The 15,389-nt window shown below is 38.9% G+C and overlaps 2 protein-coding genes across 2 annotated transcripts in view; one reads left to right on the forward strand and one right to left on the reverse strand.

The window, feature by feature from the left end:
• cbln2b (cerebellin 2b precursor) overlaps positions 1–1,481 on the reverse strand; it is a 3,169-nt gene extending 1,688 nt beyond the window's left edge. Inside the window, exons 1-2 of the mRNA XM_032503984.1 lie at positions 1,154–1,481; positions 235–777 (exon numbers count right to left, since the gene is read on the reverse strand). Coding sequence (XP_032359875.1) covers positions 235–522 — 288 coding nt within the window. The 5' untranslated portion in view covers positions 523–777; positions 1,154–1,481. The remainder of the gene's footprint in view (positions 1–234; positions 778–1,153) is intronic.
• A 3,901-nt stretch (positions 1,482–5,382) lies between these two features.
• fbxo15 (F-box protein 15) lies at positions 5,383–14,983 on the forward strand. The gene is made up of 9 exons (XM_032503983.1): positions 5,383–5,731; positions 7,396–7,500; positions 10,376–10,588; positions 12,177–12,380; positions 12,461–12,590; positions 12,689–12,771; positions 13,721–13,866; positions 14,079–14,203; positions 14,549–14,983. The coding sequence occupies exons 1-9, from the start codon at positions 5,547–5,549 to the stop codon at positions 14,813–14,815; spliced, it is 1,458 nt and encodes a 485-aa protein (XP_032359874.1). The 5' UTR covers positions 5,383–5,546; the 3' UTR covers positions 14,816–14,983.
• Positions 14,984–15,389: the final 406 nt, after the last annotated feature.

Here is a 15,389-nt window from a genome sequence, read left to right on the forward strand (position 1 = left end):
AAAGGAAAACATTGTGTTATTTAGGTTATAGATACAGTATGTAGGGCTCTGATCAAACAGAGCAGATAAATCAATGAAACATGGCCTGAAAGAAGTTATGTATATGCATTTTTCATGGTATATGTTGCAGAAAAAGTGAAAATGACAATGGAGCTAAGACATCATATGATCATATCTGATTAATAATCGAATTTTGCTGTACTGTGTAAGTGCTGAATTCAGTAAACATCTGACCTGGTCAAAGTAGATGGTCATAGACGTGTTGCTCATATCTGACGGCTCATGGTTGGTTCCACGCACGGCGGAAAAAGCCACCTTTGCCCCAGCGGAGCGGACTGATATGCCAAGTGAGGAGGTGACCGCTCCGTCCGAAGAAGGGTTCGAGTCGCACACCACAAGACACTTCCCTTCGAGCACGATGGGCTCCGACTCGTTCTGACCGAGGCAGAAAGCCACGTCGCATCCCAACAGGAGGACCAGTGCCAGTATGGCACAGGGTCCCGGGCAGCGCGCGGGCACCATGGTCGGATCGCTGATCCCGTGCACACTAATACAACCCGGCAGCCCCTTGGAGGTTTGGTAGTACTCGATCACCTGGTCCAGACTTACTCCTTTCTCTTACCCTCTCTCTCTTCCTTTCTCTGTGATGCTCCCTTACTCTCCCAAAAACCCTCTGACTCACAGACGCACTCAGACTCTCTCCGGCTGACACTCCCCTCCCTCCTGGGCGTCTTAGTTGATTTTGGGAGAGTGTTCAGACAACTGTTGTTGTAAATCCTGATGATTTAAGAGACAAAGTGAGAACATTCATATCAGACAGCAGTAGGAAAACAATTTCATATAGTTTAGTCATTAAACTAAAGTATATTCTGTGTGCGTAAAATGGCTATCGTGCGTAAAATAAAGGCAGTCACTGTCAATAAATGCCACAATCTAAAAATGTAGATGCGGTGTTGATATTAATATACATTTTTCAAATAGACTATTTTTGCTACTGTTGTTTTCTATAACTGTGCGCCAAAACACTTTGTAACACATTTATGTACAAGGACAATTCTGTTCCAAATATTTTTTTCCCCTGTTCTAACTGGTAGTATGGTAAAACAAGCACTTTGCAGCCATTTGTGTTGAGAAAAGGTAAATCACGACCTACCTGTGCAATCCATCCCACTGGTATGCTCTTTGTCTCTCGCAGACTGTGAACTGAGCGCTCAGATCGCTGCTGCTGAAAAAGCAAGAGTCTCTGGGCTCCCTTTCGAGGGACACCTCACGCCCATTCTTTGTGTGTAGCCGCTGCAACAAGACTTCTCAGAAGTATCCCGTGATTAAGCGAACATGTGGACTAATAGCTTTGTTTACATATTAATCAGTTGAATGTTGTGAGCTCAACGGCCCCTCGGGACGGCAGAGATCACTTGCTCTTAATGTCTGTCGTTTATATGCTGTAGATTTCTCATGTCTCTCCCTGATTCATCCGGAATGAAAGGAGTTGCAGTGGATAACCTTGCTGTTGCATGGCACATTCAGCATGCATGTATATGTTACTAATTTGAGACTTAAACAAGCGTTTGTACGAGTCCAATAAAGATACTTGTGCGCCATCGAGTGGCGGATTTGACTTCTGCAGAATGCTTATCAATGAAATCAAAGCATAAAATTGATTAAAATACCAAACGTGTGTTGTATCTGCACTGCATGTTTTATTGCTTGGTCTCTGCTCGCATATTAGAAAATATATATAAAATATATAATATATTTTACATGCCCATCACATTTAACAATAACCACATAAGCAAGTTTAAAGAAGGTGACACTTGATAAAACGCCCACTTCACAGAGAATGTCCTGCGTCTTTCTATACCACCCTTGGCCTTTCTTTTCAATCCGTGACATGTCATCATCCTTTGAAGAGCCCTGTAGAGGGGCCCTATCAGTGCTCCACACCTCTGAAGAGTCTGAGAGTGGGCTTCACAAGTGGTGAACCCTCACGTTAGACCTTTAATGAGCTGTCATTTTCCCTGTGTGAAGATATGCTAACTGGCTGCATTATGCATGATGGCACTCACATCTGCAAGAGAAGGCACTGTATAGACTGTCTTCATCAGCTCAAGTAAATAGTGGGAGGAAAAGTCTGCATTTCCTTCAACATAATTCATTAAAGCAGTATTTCGAATACATGCAAGCAAATGGATAGGCTGAGAGAACAAAATCAAATCCTTTAGTTAAGAATGTCACTGTGAATAAGCATTAAAAGCGTTGACAGAAATACAGAATATGAAGCTTCCGTAATTGCAGCGTCCTCATGTAATGATCCACAACTTGTAGTACACAGAGAAGACATTATTTTAGACTTAAACATCGTGATCCTTTCCCGTTTTCTCAGCCCCATTTGACAAACATTGCACTGTCAGAGCTAACTGACAAACCATGCGGAAGAGTGACATCAGGTATCCAAGAGCCACAGCTGACCCCAGGCCTTCAGAAGGACACATAGCTACAGAAAACATCAAATGTCAAGTACGAGGGGACATGCAAGGAAAAGGAACGTGGCTTACATGGTATTGCCATACCAGGGGCTGCCGTTGCCCTAAAAGGGACTTCACTTCCATCAGGCAAGCTGATTGGCTAGACTGACATCAGTGTTATGGTTATTTTCCCTGACAGCTAGCAGAGCCTACTGGCTTCCAGGAACAGGGAGGTCGATTATGGGATGGGTCTTAAAATGAGCCATCTGCTTTTGCAAAGAAAAGGACTTCAGTTTTTTTTTTTTTTTTTTTTTTTTTTTTTTTTTTTTTTTTTGCAGACAAAACACAGTATTTGTATTAACATAATTTATCTAATGATTTAGATTTGGTTTTGCTTAAAGTAGGACTAATTTGTTAGTGATCTCGTTGTCAAACTGAAGAGTCCACCTATTACAGTTTGTCCTATACTTAATTCTTCTGTTACGAATATTATGCATTAACATCCTAGAAGGTCCACCCTGAGTGCTCACGCCACCATATGCTTTACAAAGTTTAAAATACCCCCTTTATAACAAATATGTGTCCATCCATCTGCCTGCCAGTCCATCTGTTTGTGTGGGGCTATAAATGTATCTGCATCTCCATATCTGAAATGAGGTCAGTCTGTCAAATGCATTCATTCAGTTCAGAGCTTTCGCTCTCTCACTGCACCACTGAAAGAAACCTCTGAGTGAATTTTCTTATGCCTCTCTGGTCTTACATCAGTAAGATGTGACCTCTATCTAAGCATGTGTGAGGAGACAAATAACATCAATCTTGCCTGTTACTCCCCTGCTAGCACTGGGCTAACACCCTGATGAGGAGTTATATTGCTTACCCAGAGAAAGGTTATGGCAGGCTGTACTGTGCCTGCTGGAACTTACAGTAATGTGTGTGTGTGTGTGTGTGTGTGTGTGTGTGTGTGTGTGTGTGTGTGTTTGTACATGTGTGGGCAATCAAATTGTATAAACCAAAATTGGTTTCATTTGGGGACAATAAGAAAGTTCCCTCAAGGTAAACATCACATTTTAACGGGTTGTACTTACTTACCCTTATACTTAGGATTTGGCACATTGTGGTCATGTTTAAGTCTGCAGGCAATCACAGTAAGTTAATGCAATGTATGTGTGTCCATATATCTACACATCTATGTATTCAAATCATGTGAAACTGAAGTTTTGTTATTCTTTTTCAGTGTGTGTGTGCACATAAATTTTGGTATCTGGAGTGCCTACAAACCCACAAACTGTGAAATAAGACAACCCAATCAGTTTGTTGTGGGCTGTCTAAATTCAACAAGCCATTCCAATTTTTGCTTCCCTTCCTATAAACACATGCAAGCTCTATATTGCCCCCCCATCTGAGTAACTCCACCCATGGCTTGAGAGACAGGTGCTAAAATAGAGCATTTCAGACAGAGGGTGAATACAGGTGTATTCAGACAGAGTATGAGGAATATAACATCTTTTGAACATTAAAGCGTGTTGCCATGTTCTAATAGAAACCCAATGCAAGTATGAACCCAAAAATGAGCACGTCTCTTTAAAAATCTAAAGTATCTCTTTTGGTGAGTATTTTGGAAACCAGGCGTTACTCCATTGTATTGCAACAGGATGATGATGCCAATCATTGAATCAATTTTTATTCATATTTTGATATCTTCATTTACCCTAAGTGGATTGTGACACAATTACTTATCTAAGCTGCCAGAAAACAGTAGGGGCAAATGGCAAACTTTGTTAGGACAGCAGGTTTCTAGCTGGAGGTGGATTGCAGCCCCAGTCTCTGTTTAGCTTTTTCAATTCAAGCTGAAATAATCAAAAAAAGCCTGTAGATAAAACAGATGAAATGGTTTTATGTGTCTCCATATGCATTTGTCTGTGTGTACTGTGCCATACATGACTCACAGCCTACACTGACTTATGCAGTAGGTAATGATATTGTGTGTGTGTGTGTGTGTGTGTGTGTGTGTGTGTGTGTGTGTGTGTGTGTGTGTGTGTGTGTGTGTGTGTGTGTGTGTGTGTGTTTTTGTGTTGTGGAAAGTTAGCAATTACATTTACATATATTCTCTTCTTAAGTACAATTCTGAGGCACTTAAGGACTTTACAGAAAGCGTTGACCAAATCCAGCCTAGACTTGTAGCCTAATTGAGTATTTTTACATTGAGGTTTTCATTTTAATTATTTGAATTCTTCTTCCACCACTGTGTGTGTATAAATATATTCAGCAGGTATATACATATACAGTAGGTTACATATTGTGCAGTGTTGCATGTGTAGTTTCGCCTTTCTAGGCACCTTAATGTCGTTTTTGTTCATACTCAGCCTGTCTTCTGTGGCTCTGGAGGAATTTAGTTAAGTCTGAGAAAATAACTGATTTTGTCACAAAAGCTATCTCACCTAAGGCTATGAGGCTACAAATTTAAAACAGAAAGCCTGCATTTCGAATTGGGGGTGAGGTGTGGGTGTTTACAAGGCAGGGATGGTCTAAATAAAGTTGCATCAAGGAAAATGTAGGATCCAGTGCTTTATGAGATTGACACATACTAGCCTAGAAACTGAAATTCTCTCAGGTTCGACTTTGACCAATTTGATTAGAGTCTTAGAGTCCCTCAGCTATTTGGTTCAAAATCTTTCAAACTACAGCAATCCTGCAGAAATCAGACATAGTAATCGAGCAAACAACGTCCAACATTATTCAAATAAAAAAAAAATTATGAAAAAAAAAATCAACTATTAGAATGCGCATTAAAATATTAGCTTATGTAATATATCAAGCTCAAATTATAAATTTGTCCGCTTTTATTTTGAAGGCACACATCGCCACTTTCCACCGGAAAATTTCTTTCTGAACGTAGAAGATTGACCAGACGTCACCATGGCGACTGGACGCGGAGCGACTAATCAGTTATTTGACATAGAGTGACTACATAAAGGAGAACAGACTTTTAAACTAACTTACGGGGTTTACATTGTAACGGTTGTCCATTTAGCATCGTAACGTTACTCCGCGCGTGGCCTGCATGCAAGAGCTTTTAAACAAATGGCTCTTAACATGGCCTCAGCTAACGTTACCTATAGAAATAATCTCGTTTCTGACTCAAAGGGGTCAAGACCAGTAAAACAAATGGCGGCACCAAAAGCAGTTACTTCCAGAGTGCGGGCAGTGAGTACGTTCAAAAGAGCTGACAAATCATCTCCAGCGTCCACTCTGAACTTTATGGAAAGGTAATCTATCAGAGCATGGCTCATATTTTCACCTCCGTGACATTTAACACGTCAGTGTTCAGAACCTGTGGCAAGTCAAGGCTTTATTACTCTGTATTGTAAAATGATTTATAGACCGTGTTATCAGCCAAACACGATACAAGCCCAGCGAAAATCAATACAGGTGGAAGACAATATAGCCTACTCCATGTTCAACATTAAACTATCGGATTCTTTCCCCGATAAATGTATCGTTATCAGTACAGGTCAGACAGTTATATTTCCCCACTGCAACCGTCTTTGTGATTGGGGCGAACAACAAGAGTGTAATGCAATTACAGCAGATACATGTTCATATTTAACAAGGTTACTGTTTTACAATGCACACCAAAAGTAATATTATTATTTTATGTAGGTTATGTTATTTTTTAATAAACCTCTGTGCACAGATGAATTACTTTTTGAAATTGGTCACAGTTTGCATGGTTTAGATGAGGGCAGCCACTAAAAAATAGTTGTTTTTTTCTTTTTTACTTAATAAATTACGGTTAATTCTACAAAACATCAGGACAAAGTGAAAGATGCTTGTCACAGTAAAACAAAAAGCAAACCCTCACATCTGAGAAGTAAGTAACCAAGAATGTGTTATATTGTTGCATTATTTGAATTAAACTCATAGTAAATTATCAAAACTGATTAATTTTATGTTGATCCCCTAATCACTAAGGCGTAATGAACTACTTCTTAGAGTTCTAGTTTATTCAGCATGAATAATGTGGATATAATAAAGCATACAGACAGTATAAAAATACAACAATTACTACCAATTTTGGATTGTGGACATAGGCTTCACTAACTTATGACTTGTGTTGCATGTCATCAACTATACTGGCCATGTTTTCCAAAAATTTGTCTAATCATTATCTCTGTATTTGGCTCTATATCAATCCGATGTTAACTATGTGGGTGTTTTGAATCTGATTTATTTATTCTGTGTCATTATTCCTTAAGTTGTTTCATCTGGTTGCTGCTCGATATGCAGTGAAATGTCAGTGATTGACCAGGCAGGCATTTTGAACACGGATATATTACTCAAGAGATTAAAAGTGGATGGCATTGGCATCATTAACCAGGACAGGTGCAACCAGACACACCAGATCAATATTTTTAAATAACAGATCATAAGGTGAAATTCTTTTCACAGCTATTTTCAGCATTTTTCAATACCCCAACATACTCATACCAAGCAAGAATATCTAACATTGGTGACTTGAGAATGAATGCCACTCACACTATAAGTCCACTTCTTCCGGTCTTTTTCTGATGCCACACTTTTATCTGAGCAGATGTGGTGGATGTACTCTGTGTCTTTTTAGAATGTAACACCCTCTTCTTTTTTTTTTGAGTTAGGCTTTTTTATAATAAAATACTGTAAAAGCATTTTACAAAAACCTGAATCCTGAAGATAATGTTGTTTTAATCTATTGAATCAGAGCACCAACACAGGTCATTCCATATTTTTGCCAGAAGTGTATGATTGCCAAGTAGCCTGTCGAGAACACATTTGTCTCATACACCAGTGCCTCTAAAGAACCGCATGCTGAACAAAAGGTGGCATTAAAACACTGGTGTTACTTCCTTGTAGGGATGTCTAATTACCTTCTTTTTTTTTTTTCTCTCCGTAGACTGCCATCTGAGATCCTGTTCAAGATTCTGTCATACCTGAATGCCTCTGCTCTTTTCAGCATCAGCCACGTCAATAAGCTCTTCAATCAGCTTGCTAATGATAAGTAAGTAGTCAGCCAGGTCTTGTTAATGCAACATTCAGAATCTACCATTAGAAGTCTTAGGTGCAGCAAGGCTAAGACTCGAATTGTTTTTGGCTGCAAAAAAAGTGCCAAAAACTTTGAAAAAAGCATCAAACAAACTGAAAGACTTCTCTCAGATCTGATGATTGTAGTTGGAATTCTTTAACAAGTTTTGTCTTTAAGCTTTTTGAGCATTTTTCATTTATTACCTGCTCTAACTTTTCCAATGTTTTAGAGACAGATAATGTCTCTAAAACATGTCCCCCCGCCAAATATGCCCACCTAAGTCTTCCACAAACCAAGGGAAAACACTGCAGTACAATACATAAATAATTAAATAGATAAGAATGTTAGGAATCCAATCCAATAAGTAAGTATAAGACAGCTTACAAGTCAGGGAATTTCTGAAGACTGAACCCTTGTTAGTAAAAAAGCAAGTGAAATATGTTTACTCTCTACGTTACTCTGATGGTCGGTTAACCAATTAATTGCGTGCTTTAAAATATTTCAGCACAGTTTTCCCAGAGCCCAAAATATTCAATTTGCCATCACAGAAGACTTAAGTAACACAGCTGAAACCTGTGAATGTTTGTCATTTCTGATGATTTGTCAACATATCTAATGCGCATGCTCTCTACTTCTTTTACAATCCTCTTGTCATGATGTAATCTGGTGATCATACGGGTGGACGGATCATGCTCATGTATTTGGCCGTGGCACAATTGCACAGTGGCCATTCCAGCGATCAGTGTTACAATAATATGTTCATCTACTACAATTATGAATGTTACTGAGTACTTTCAGCTCTGTTGCTCAGCGTTAAGCTATTATGTGGGAGACTCATTCACGCAGGTTTTTTTGGATAACACAACTTATTTTATTTTACTTTTTTGCGATTAGCTTTTACCTTTTCAAAATGCACCTACACAATTTTCTTTGCCCAGACATTTTCAGTTAAATATTTAAATCCCTGCCTCCAAGATGCTTCTCCATTGGTCACAGATCATGAAAAGTGAATCTTAAATATGTCATGGATTGGTTTGTTTTATCCACGCATTTTAAAAAGATTGGTTTTAAATTTCTTTCTTTTCAAATTTTATTTACAGCATTATATGTCATTCATATCATTATAGGCTGTATACTAACTTATTGTGAGAAAACAGGTAGTTTAATGTAAAATCAGACATTGAGCACCCCCATATAGTCAAACTGGCATGATCCTCATTTCATAACGCCTTTGCCTGTGAGATTTGCAGTCGAATCAGGCTCTTTCGCTCAAAGCATCAACTATTCGACTATTCGGGGATTACCCCATAGTGATATCCAAAAGGTTGTAATGTTTGCTATTGCTATTCTATAAAGTACTGGAAGGAATTCTGTTAACTAAATGTATGTCCCTACTACTGACAATCACTTGGGTTCAAAAGAAAGCATGGAACTGACCTGTGTATACATGCTCTTAAAGAGATTGTGTTCAGGTACACAAGCCTAAATTCATCTGTATTCCTATGTTTTATTGGTGCGTGTCAAAGGCATTTTACAGAATTAATCATGAACAATTGTTTTTAGAATTGCTAGATAGAGGTGCTCCTAAATTTTTTGTGAAAATGTTAGTGAATGCCCATCAAACATTTCAGGTTAAATGGGACAATGTTGTATCTGCTCCATTCTGTCTTAGTAATGGAGCAAGGAGGAATTTTGTCTCCTATGTTATTTAATGTTTGTATGGATGAATGATCAAAACAGTTAAATAGATTAAAAATTGTCTGTCTTGTGGGCAGTACTGTTAATCATCTTATGTATGCAGACGATCTGGCCCTGCTCTATCCATATAGTACTGGGCTGCAGCAGCTGCTGAAGAGGTGCTCTCAGTATGGCCTTGATCATGACATAAAATATAAGTCACATAGTGAAAGTTAGAAGAGCTGAGGACAGGAAATCAACTTTTCAGACCTTTTACTTGTTAGATAGTCCTCTCTCTCTGTGTGAGGAAATTAAATACCTAGGCCATGTCATATCTGATGACTGGACGGATGACAAAGACCTCTTTTGACAGTGCTGTAAAATTTACTCAAGCTAACATGCTTATAAGGAAGTTTTCTATGTGCTCTGACTCTGAAGTGCTTATTGTTTAGAACCTATATCACACCATTATATACTGCTCAATTGTGGTCTAACTATAAGAAAAAAGAGTATGCAGAGGCTCAAGGTAGCATATAATGATGCAATGAGGTTGCTGCTTCGTGTCCCTAGGTGGCCGTGGCATAGTGCCAGTCATTTGTTTGTATCCATTAGACTGCCAACCTGTAGGGCATTTCTTATGTTTGGTTTTATGTCTGTTGCCAGGACAAGTCTGAGAACCACATAATTGAAGCACTAGTCAGCCCTCTGAAAAGCTGCTATAGATACACTTCTAGGTTAAGACGAAATTGGTGTAATAGCCTGTATATACTATAGGCAAATATGAAATTTGTATGTCTTCTTGTATCTCCTTTTCATAAAAGTTTTATTTTATTGGTAGTACCAAAACTAGTAGTGATTCTCTAAAACTAGCAGGAGTAATGATACTTAGAACAGAAACTAATGTTCAAGGGTCAGCTCTATGTCTTGACAGATTGTAATTTGTGCTGTGTGTGTGTATTTTGCTTTTCTGCCTTGTAAAATCATATATTAACTTCCATGAAACCTAAACTATACCTCATCATTTTCTCAACATACACGCAAATACCAGAAAATATATATGCATTAAAGAACATGTGCGTAAAGAATAGCAGACCTTTAACAAATTAGCATATCACACATATTTCACATAATTAAATTTGTCTATTAACATCTCACCTGTCTACCACCAATGCAGTGCTCTGTGGAACAAGATATACGTAGCAGAGTTGGCCAAGAAGAAAAGGTGGAAACCTAATCGCATAGATGAGATACGGGATCAGGATGCGGGAAACTGGAAGTGGCTGCACTTCAAGACTGTAGCCGAATGTAACATGGACTGTGGTTTAAGACGTCTTGGACTCATCAGCCGCTATACTGGATTGCCCTTTCAAACAGAGAATGTCCTCAGGTAAGAGACAGAGAGAGGCAAAAATTGCTTCTGAAAAACCACTTAGATACAGTACCTGAGGTGTATGATTTGTTAAATGTACCAGGCACTTGATTTTACTTACCAGACACTTGAGTAGCATGGCATGGCAGTGTTATTTGTGAGTTAAGCTAATTGGGTTTTTTACTATGTATTTTCAAGCATTTCAATCCCTAAGCTACCGAGGTGAGAAAAAGATCTCATTATTTCTCTAGGAATCCTCGTGTCAATTAGTTTCATCATTTACAGCTTGCTGCTTTACTTTATTTCAGCTTAAAGGAGGTGTGTGGATCATACTTTCTATACCAATGCCATAATCTACCATTTGTTTGGTATGTCTAGCTGCTTTCACAATTGAAAGCAGCTCTGTGAGGCATTATGGGAACCTCTGCCCTGTTTGGGGTTCGCAAACAGTAAAACTTTGGAGATCTACCCTCGTTGTCAAGAAAGTTCAAGGGTAGAGATCAGAGGACCGTTCAAGCCGCCGGCTATCAAAAACAAAGTGTGGTTTGTTTTTCATATCGCACATAATGACACTTTCTTATTAAAGGTGAGAAAGAAGGTCTCTGTCTGAGCGAAATGCCTGCTCAGGGGGATGCCAGCACGCAGGGGAAAGCTCCCTCATCGCCTCCACTGTGGTTTCTGCTGTGTTTTTATAACCTCTGATTAGAGGCTGTGCAGCACTCAATTTTGAGTTCTGCGGCAGTCACTGGGGTACAGAGGGGAAGTAGAAATAATTGTGTTCTTTGCAGAGGCTTTCTGAATTGTCGAAATAAATTACTTAGCCCCCACCCCCCACCCCCAAACTTCCCATCCACAACACACACCCACAGATTTATCCCCACACATCTTCTCCTTCCTCCCGCCTCCCATCATCTCAGACTATTCCCTGTGGGGAGTTTTGCGTGTTACAGACACTGAGGAGCATGCAATTTACCTTGGTAATAATCATTTCAAGACATCACACACACAGACAATGCTAAGCAAAATCCCCTGGGTCATCTGCGGGCCCCCTGTGCTGCTCCAGTTTTTGCCTTTGTTCCTCGACTTAATTGATATTGGATGGTGCCTCAGCGAGACACCGGCTGCATCCCAGTAGGGGCAGACCTGAATCACAGTTTAGATAGAATTGGATCAAGAGATTTATCCCAACAGCTGTGGTTTCATTTCATTTGTCGCATATCATTTCATTAGTACAAACAGCTTAACTAGAGTCATACCACTCCCCACTGCTATCAAAAGAAACCTTATAGCCATTAAACTCATAGTTTGCCAGATTTAAAGAGCTAAAGTCAACACTGCCCAGTTATTTGGATTGTGTTGACTTCAAATAAATGTGTGAAGATTGATTTTTGCTCCGCAATTTCAATTCACTGGTGTCTTTATGTGTCTATTAGGGAATATTAAGTGAGTTATTTCCCACTTGACAAAGTAAGATGCTGTTAATTTCAGTTTTCAATTAGTTTCTCCAACTAGACTACACTGCATTTAAGCAATTGTACATGCTTTTATTGCAGAATATCTGTCACATGTCTTTGCTATAATCCTGCATTGTGTTATCGAATTCTAGAAGCATCAACGTCACCTGGGAGCTGACCGTCTCTGATAAGTCAGGGCATAAGGCCACATATGAGCCGAGCTGGTCTGAATTTTGCGAGACTTCTGTGACACTGTGCTGGACCGGAGGAGGCTGCTTGCCCAACTACCAGCAGATTTCCACCCTTCAACTCCACGGTGTGAGGAGGGTAGCCCTCGACTGCCCCGGCTTGAAGGCGTAAGACAGCATCTCTACACTCTCTCTGTTTCCTCTTTTCTGTCAGTGAAACCTACTGTTTTTTTTGCTTGCTCTGTCAGACCTGGCTTTAGGTCCCTCATGGTGAAGTTAGACGTGCAGAATCTAACTAAAAGCGCGCAGGTCATTGGCCAGGACAAACTGGTTGCACTGAAACTGCTAGAGCCTGGTGTCATCATTGGCATCTGGAGGGTAATTTTTAAATGTATTATTTATCTGTTTGTAGAAGCTAAAAAAAAAGCCTTTTTAACTTGAAATTTCAAGAATTTAAGTGATGGCTCTCTTTCCAGGGTCAGTGCTCCGTTGCCTTTGTCATATTCACCCTCCACTTCCACAGGCTGGTGGAAAGAAGCATCCTGGGATCTGCTGTTTGGTAGGCTGCACTTGAACAGTCTTTTTATTCACATGCTTACACAGCATGCAGTGTATCACCGTCAGATGGTTAGGGCTCAGTCAAAGGATGCCATTCATTTGATGCCCCTGATGTGACCCATCTACAATGCACAGCAGGGTCAGTATCACTGGCACCTGTATACCACCATCACAGTGGATAATGTTACTGTACCACATTTTTATGTGTCAGGACCAGTTACACCAGCTATTTTTTTGTATTGCAAGCAGTTCAATTTAATCATTAGCAGAGCTTTAAGCAGAGAGTGGGTAATTAATGTTAAGTTAATACATTTTAGAATTTGCTTTTGTAGTGTTTAGTTCAAATTGAATTGAGTCATTAAAAACCAATGCGATAGATCAGTGGTTGCCAATACGAGGTTTAGGGCTGCTAAAAGTACCCAGGAAGAAAGAAATGTAGGAATAACAGATTAAAATGTTAAACAAAAATGTCTGAATTTTTTCAGACTTTGCTGTCTTTCTTGTCATATACTGGATACTCTCTCTTATATCCCTGTGATGACTGGTCCCAAATAGCTATTATTTGATAGGTTCACAAGCCACTAATGTTAGGAACATTGTTGGGCCAAACCATCAGTGTTAACATTTCCCATGCATTTAAAAATAAACAAATCTAAGTAATGTGATATTTACTACTGGAGTTTCTGTATAGTCTTGAAGGTGACTCACTGATTATCTGAGAGGAGAGACAACATATCAGCAGGAATACACAGGATTCTTGATGCTGCCACACCTATTGTGTGTTGGATTTGAGTATTGTGTGGACATAGCCCCCTCTCCTGGTTACATGTGGTAATACAGTGTCGTAGCACATCACGGTTGCAGTCCACAGAAGTAACACACCTCTCGACTGTTCTTCTCACTCACTAACAGTTTTAGTTTTGTCTACCTTTTTTATTTTCCTCCTCCAGCCCCTATGTGATGCCAATCATCAAACCCCCTTTTGATGACATAGATCCTGAATACGGTCTCCATGGTTACCAACTACACATTGTTCTACACGGCACTGCATGCAATATTATGTCCCAAAGCTTTTCCAAGCTCTTCTGCCAGAGAAGTAAATTATTTATGCTCATATTCATTAAGTCACTGTATGTCTGACTTTGTGTGGGTCATTTAAAAACTCAAGTCTTTTTAATAAGAGGTGTTATTCACATGTTCGGTAACCTTTTAAATGAAACCTGAAAATGGGACTTTAACAATTGACCTAACAGTGCTAATTATAGTAGTGTAAAGACTTACCTGTGTTGTGTTGTTGTCTTTGACCAGCTCAGATATCTGACGGCCTAATCCAGCTGACTGCCATTAGCAGGACAATCCATTCAAGGCACACACCTCTGTCTCGCAGCATTACCCTTCCCTGGAGGTGTGAGGCCCTGCAGGGCACAGTGGAGGTACAGCATGTGCTGGTGGCTACTTGCACACGGTTTCACTATGCGTTATAGGAAGAAAGAAATTGGTAAAAGTGTGAATTAAAAAGAGATACCACATGCTAGTTTTATTGTAATGGTCACAGATCTATTAAAAAGTTAAGTTTAGAAGCATTCCTTCTTATCTCCAGCCTAAGGATAATACAGTTCTTATCTCATTTGATCATGACTTTTGACAATATAGCAGAAGATAAAGATTTTTAAGAAGTATACATAATTTACTTAATGCAACCCCACTAAAATTACAATGAGGATTGTCCACTCAGAAAAAAGGTCTTGATATTTGTTTATCTGTCAACTTTTTGTCAGAATTGCTGCATCATGAGTCTGACTCTACTGGATGAATTCAAGAAACCCTTCTGGTGTGTCACCTCTCCTGTTTCCATGGAGCTGGAGAAGACACCCGTCTCCTATGACTATGATGGTGAGCACTACCTGATCCACTATAAGGACTCAGATGGTCAGATGAAGATGAAATTTGTATGGATGAAGGAACAGGAGCAGTTTGTGCTTACCTGTTTAGTTGTCTATGTGACTGTTTCGAAAGTCAACAAGCATTTCAGTAGAGAATACTGAACCTGCGGTATTTCTGGAACACATTTTGAGGTTTTTAGTCATTACAGAGGCTTAATACGATTTTGCTTTTTAATATTTCAATTAAACATTATATCAGTCCACCAGAATTTATTTAGATATATTTTGTATATACAGAAAAATATATTTACCACAGTTTCATTATTAACACTTTTTCATTATTTTGTGTTTAAATGCTGAATAAATGAATACATTAATGAATACATTAATAATTCATGATTGGTTTTGAATTCTTACTTACCTTATTTATTTCCGTTTACAAATGTGCCCTGCTGGACTTAATACCATAAAAATACTATATAATTTATTTTCCTCTTGCTACTTACAGTTTTAATATATTAGTAATTAAGTAATTATTGTATCATTTTCTTACATCATTAAGATAGAAGAATGGGGAAAGTTTTTTTTAATTGCCTTATTTAAATGGAATGAATGATTTATAACTAGTAGGAAATAGGTTTATTTGCCAAGTATATGTCGGTTCTGAAGTCGGTTTGAAGTTGCTTAAACAACAAACAATTTACAGAAGTGTTTTTTATTTGCAATTGCAACAAAA

Source organism: Etheostoma spectabile, chromosome 22, assembly GCF_008692095.1.
Source record: "Etheostoma spectabile isolate EspeVRDwgs_2016 chromosome 22, UIUC_Espe_1.0, whole genome shotgun sequence".
Classification (NCBI taxonomy): domain Eukaryota; kingdom Metazoa; phylum Chordata; class Actinopteri; order Perciformes; family Percidae; genus Etheostoma; species Etheostoma spectabile.

What these genes read in the sequence shown, in the direction of transcription:
- fbxo15 (XM_032503983.1), top strand. Translation starts at nt 5,547, where the DNA reads ATGGCTCTTAACATGGCCTCAGCTAACGTTACCTATAGAAATAATCTC. An exon ending in GACTGCCCCGGCTTGAAGGC is followed by an intron (nt 12,381 to 12,460) that starts GTAAGACAGCAT and finishes TTGCTCTGTCAG; the next exon opens with ACCTGGCTTTAGGTCCCTCA. An exon ending in TCATCATTGGCATCTGGAGG is followed by an intron (nt 12,591 to 12,688) that starts GTAATTTTTAAA and finishes CTCTCTTTCCAG; the next exon opens with GGTCAGTGCTCCGTTGCCTT.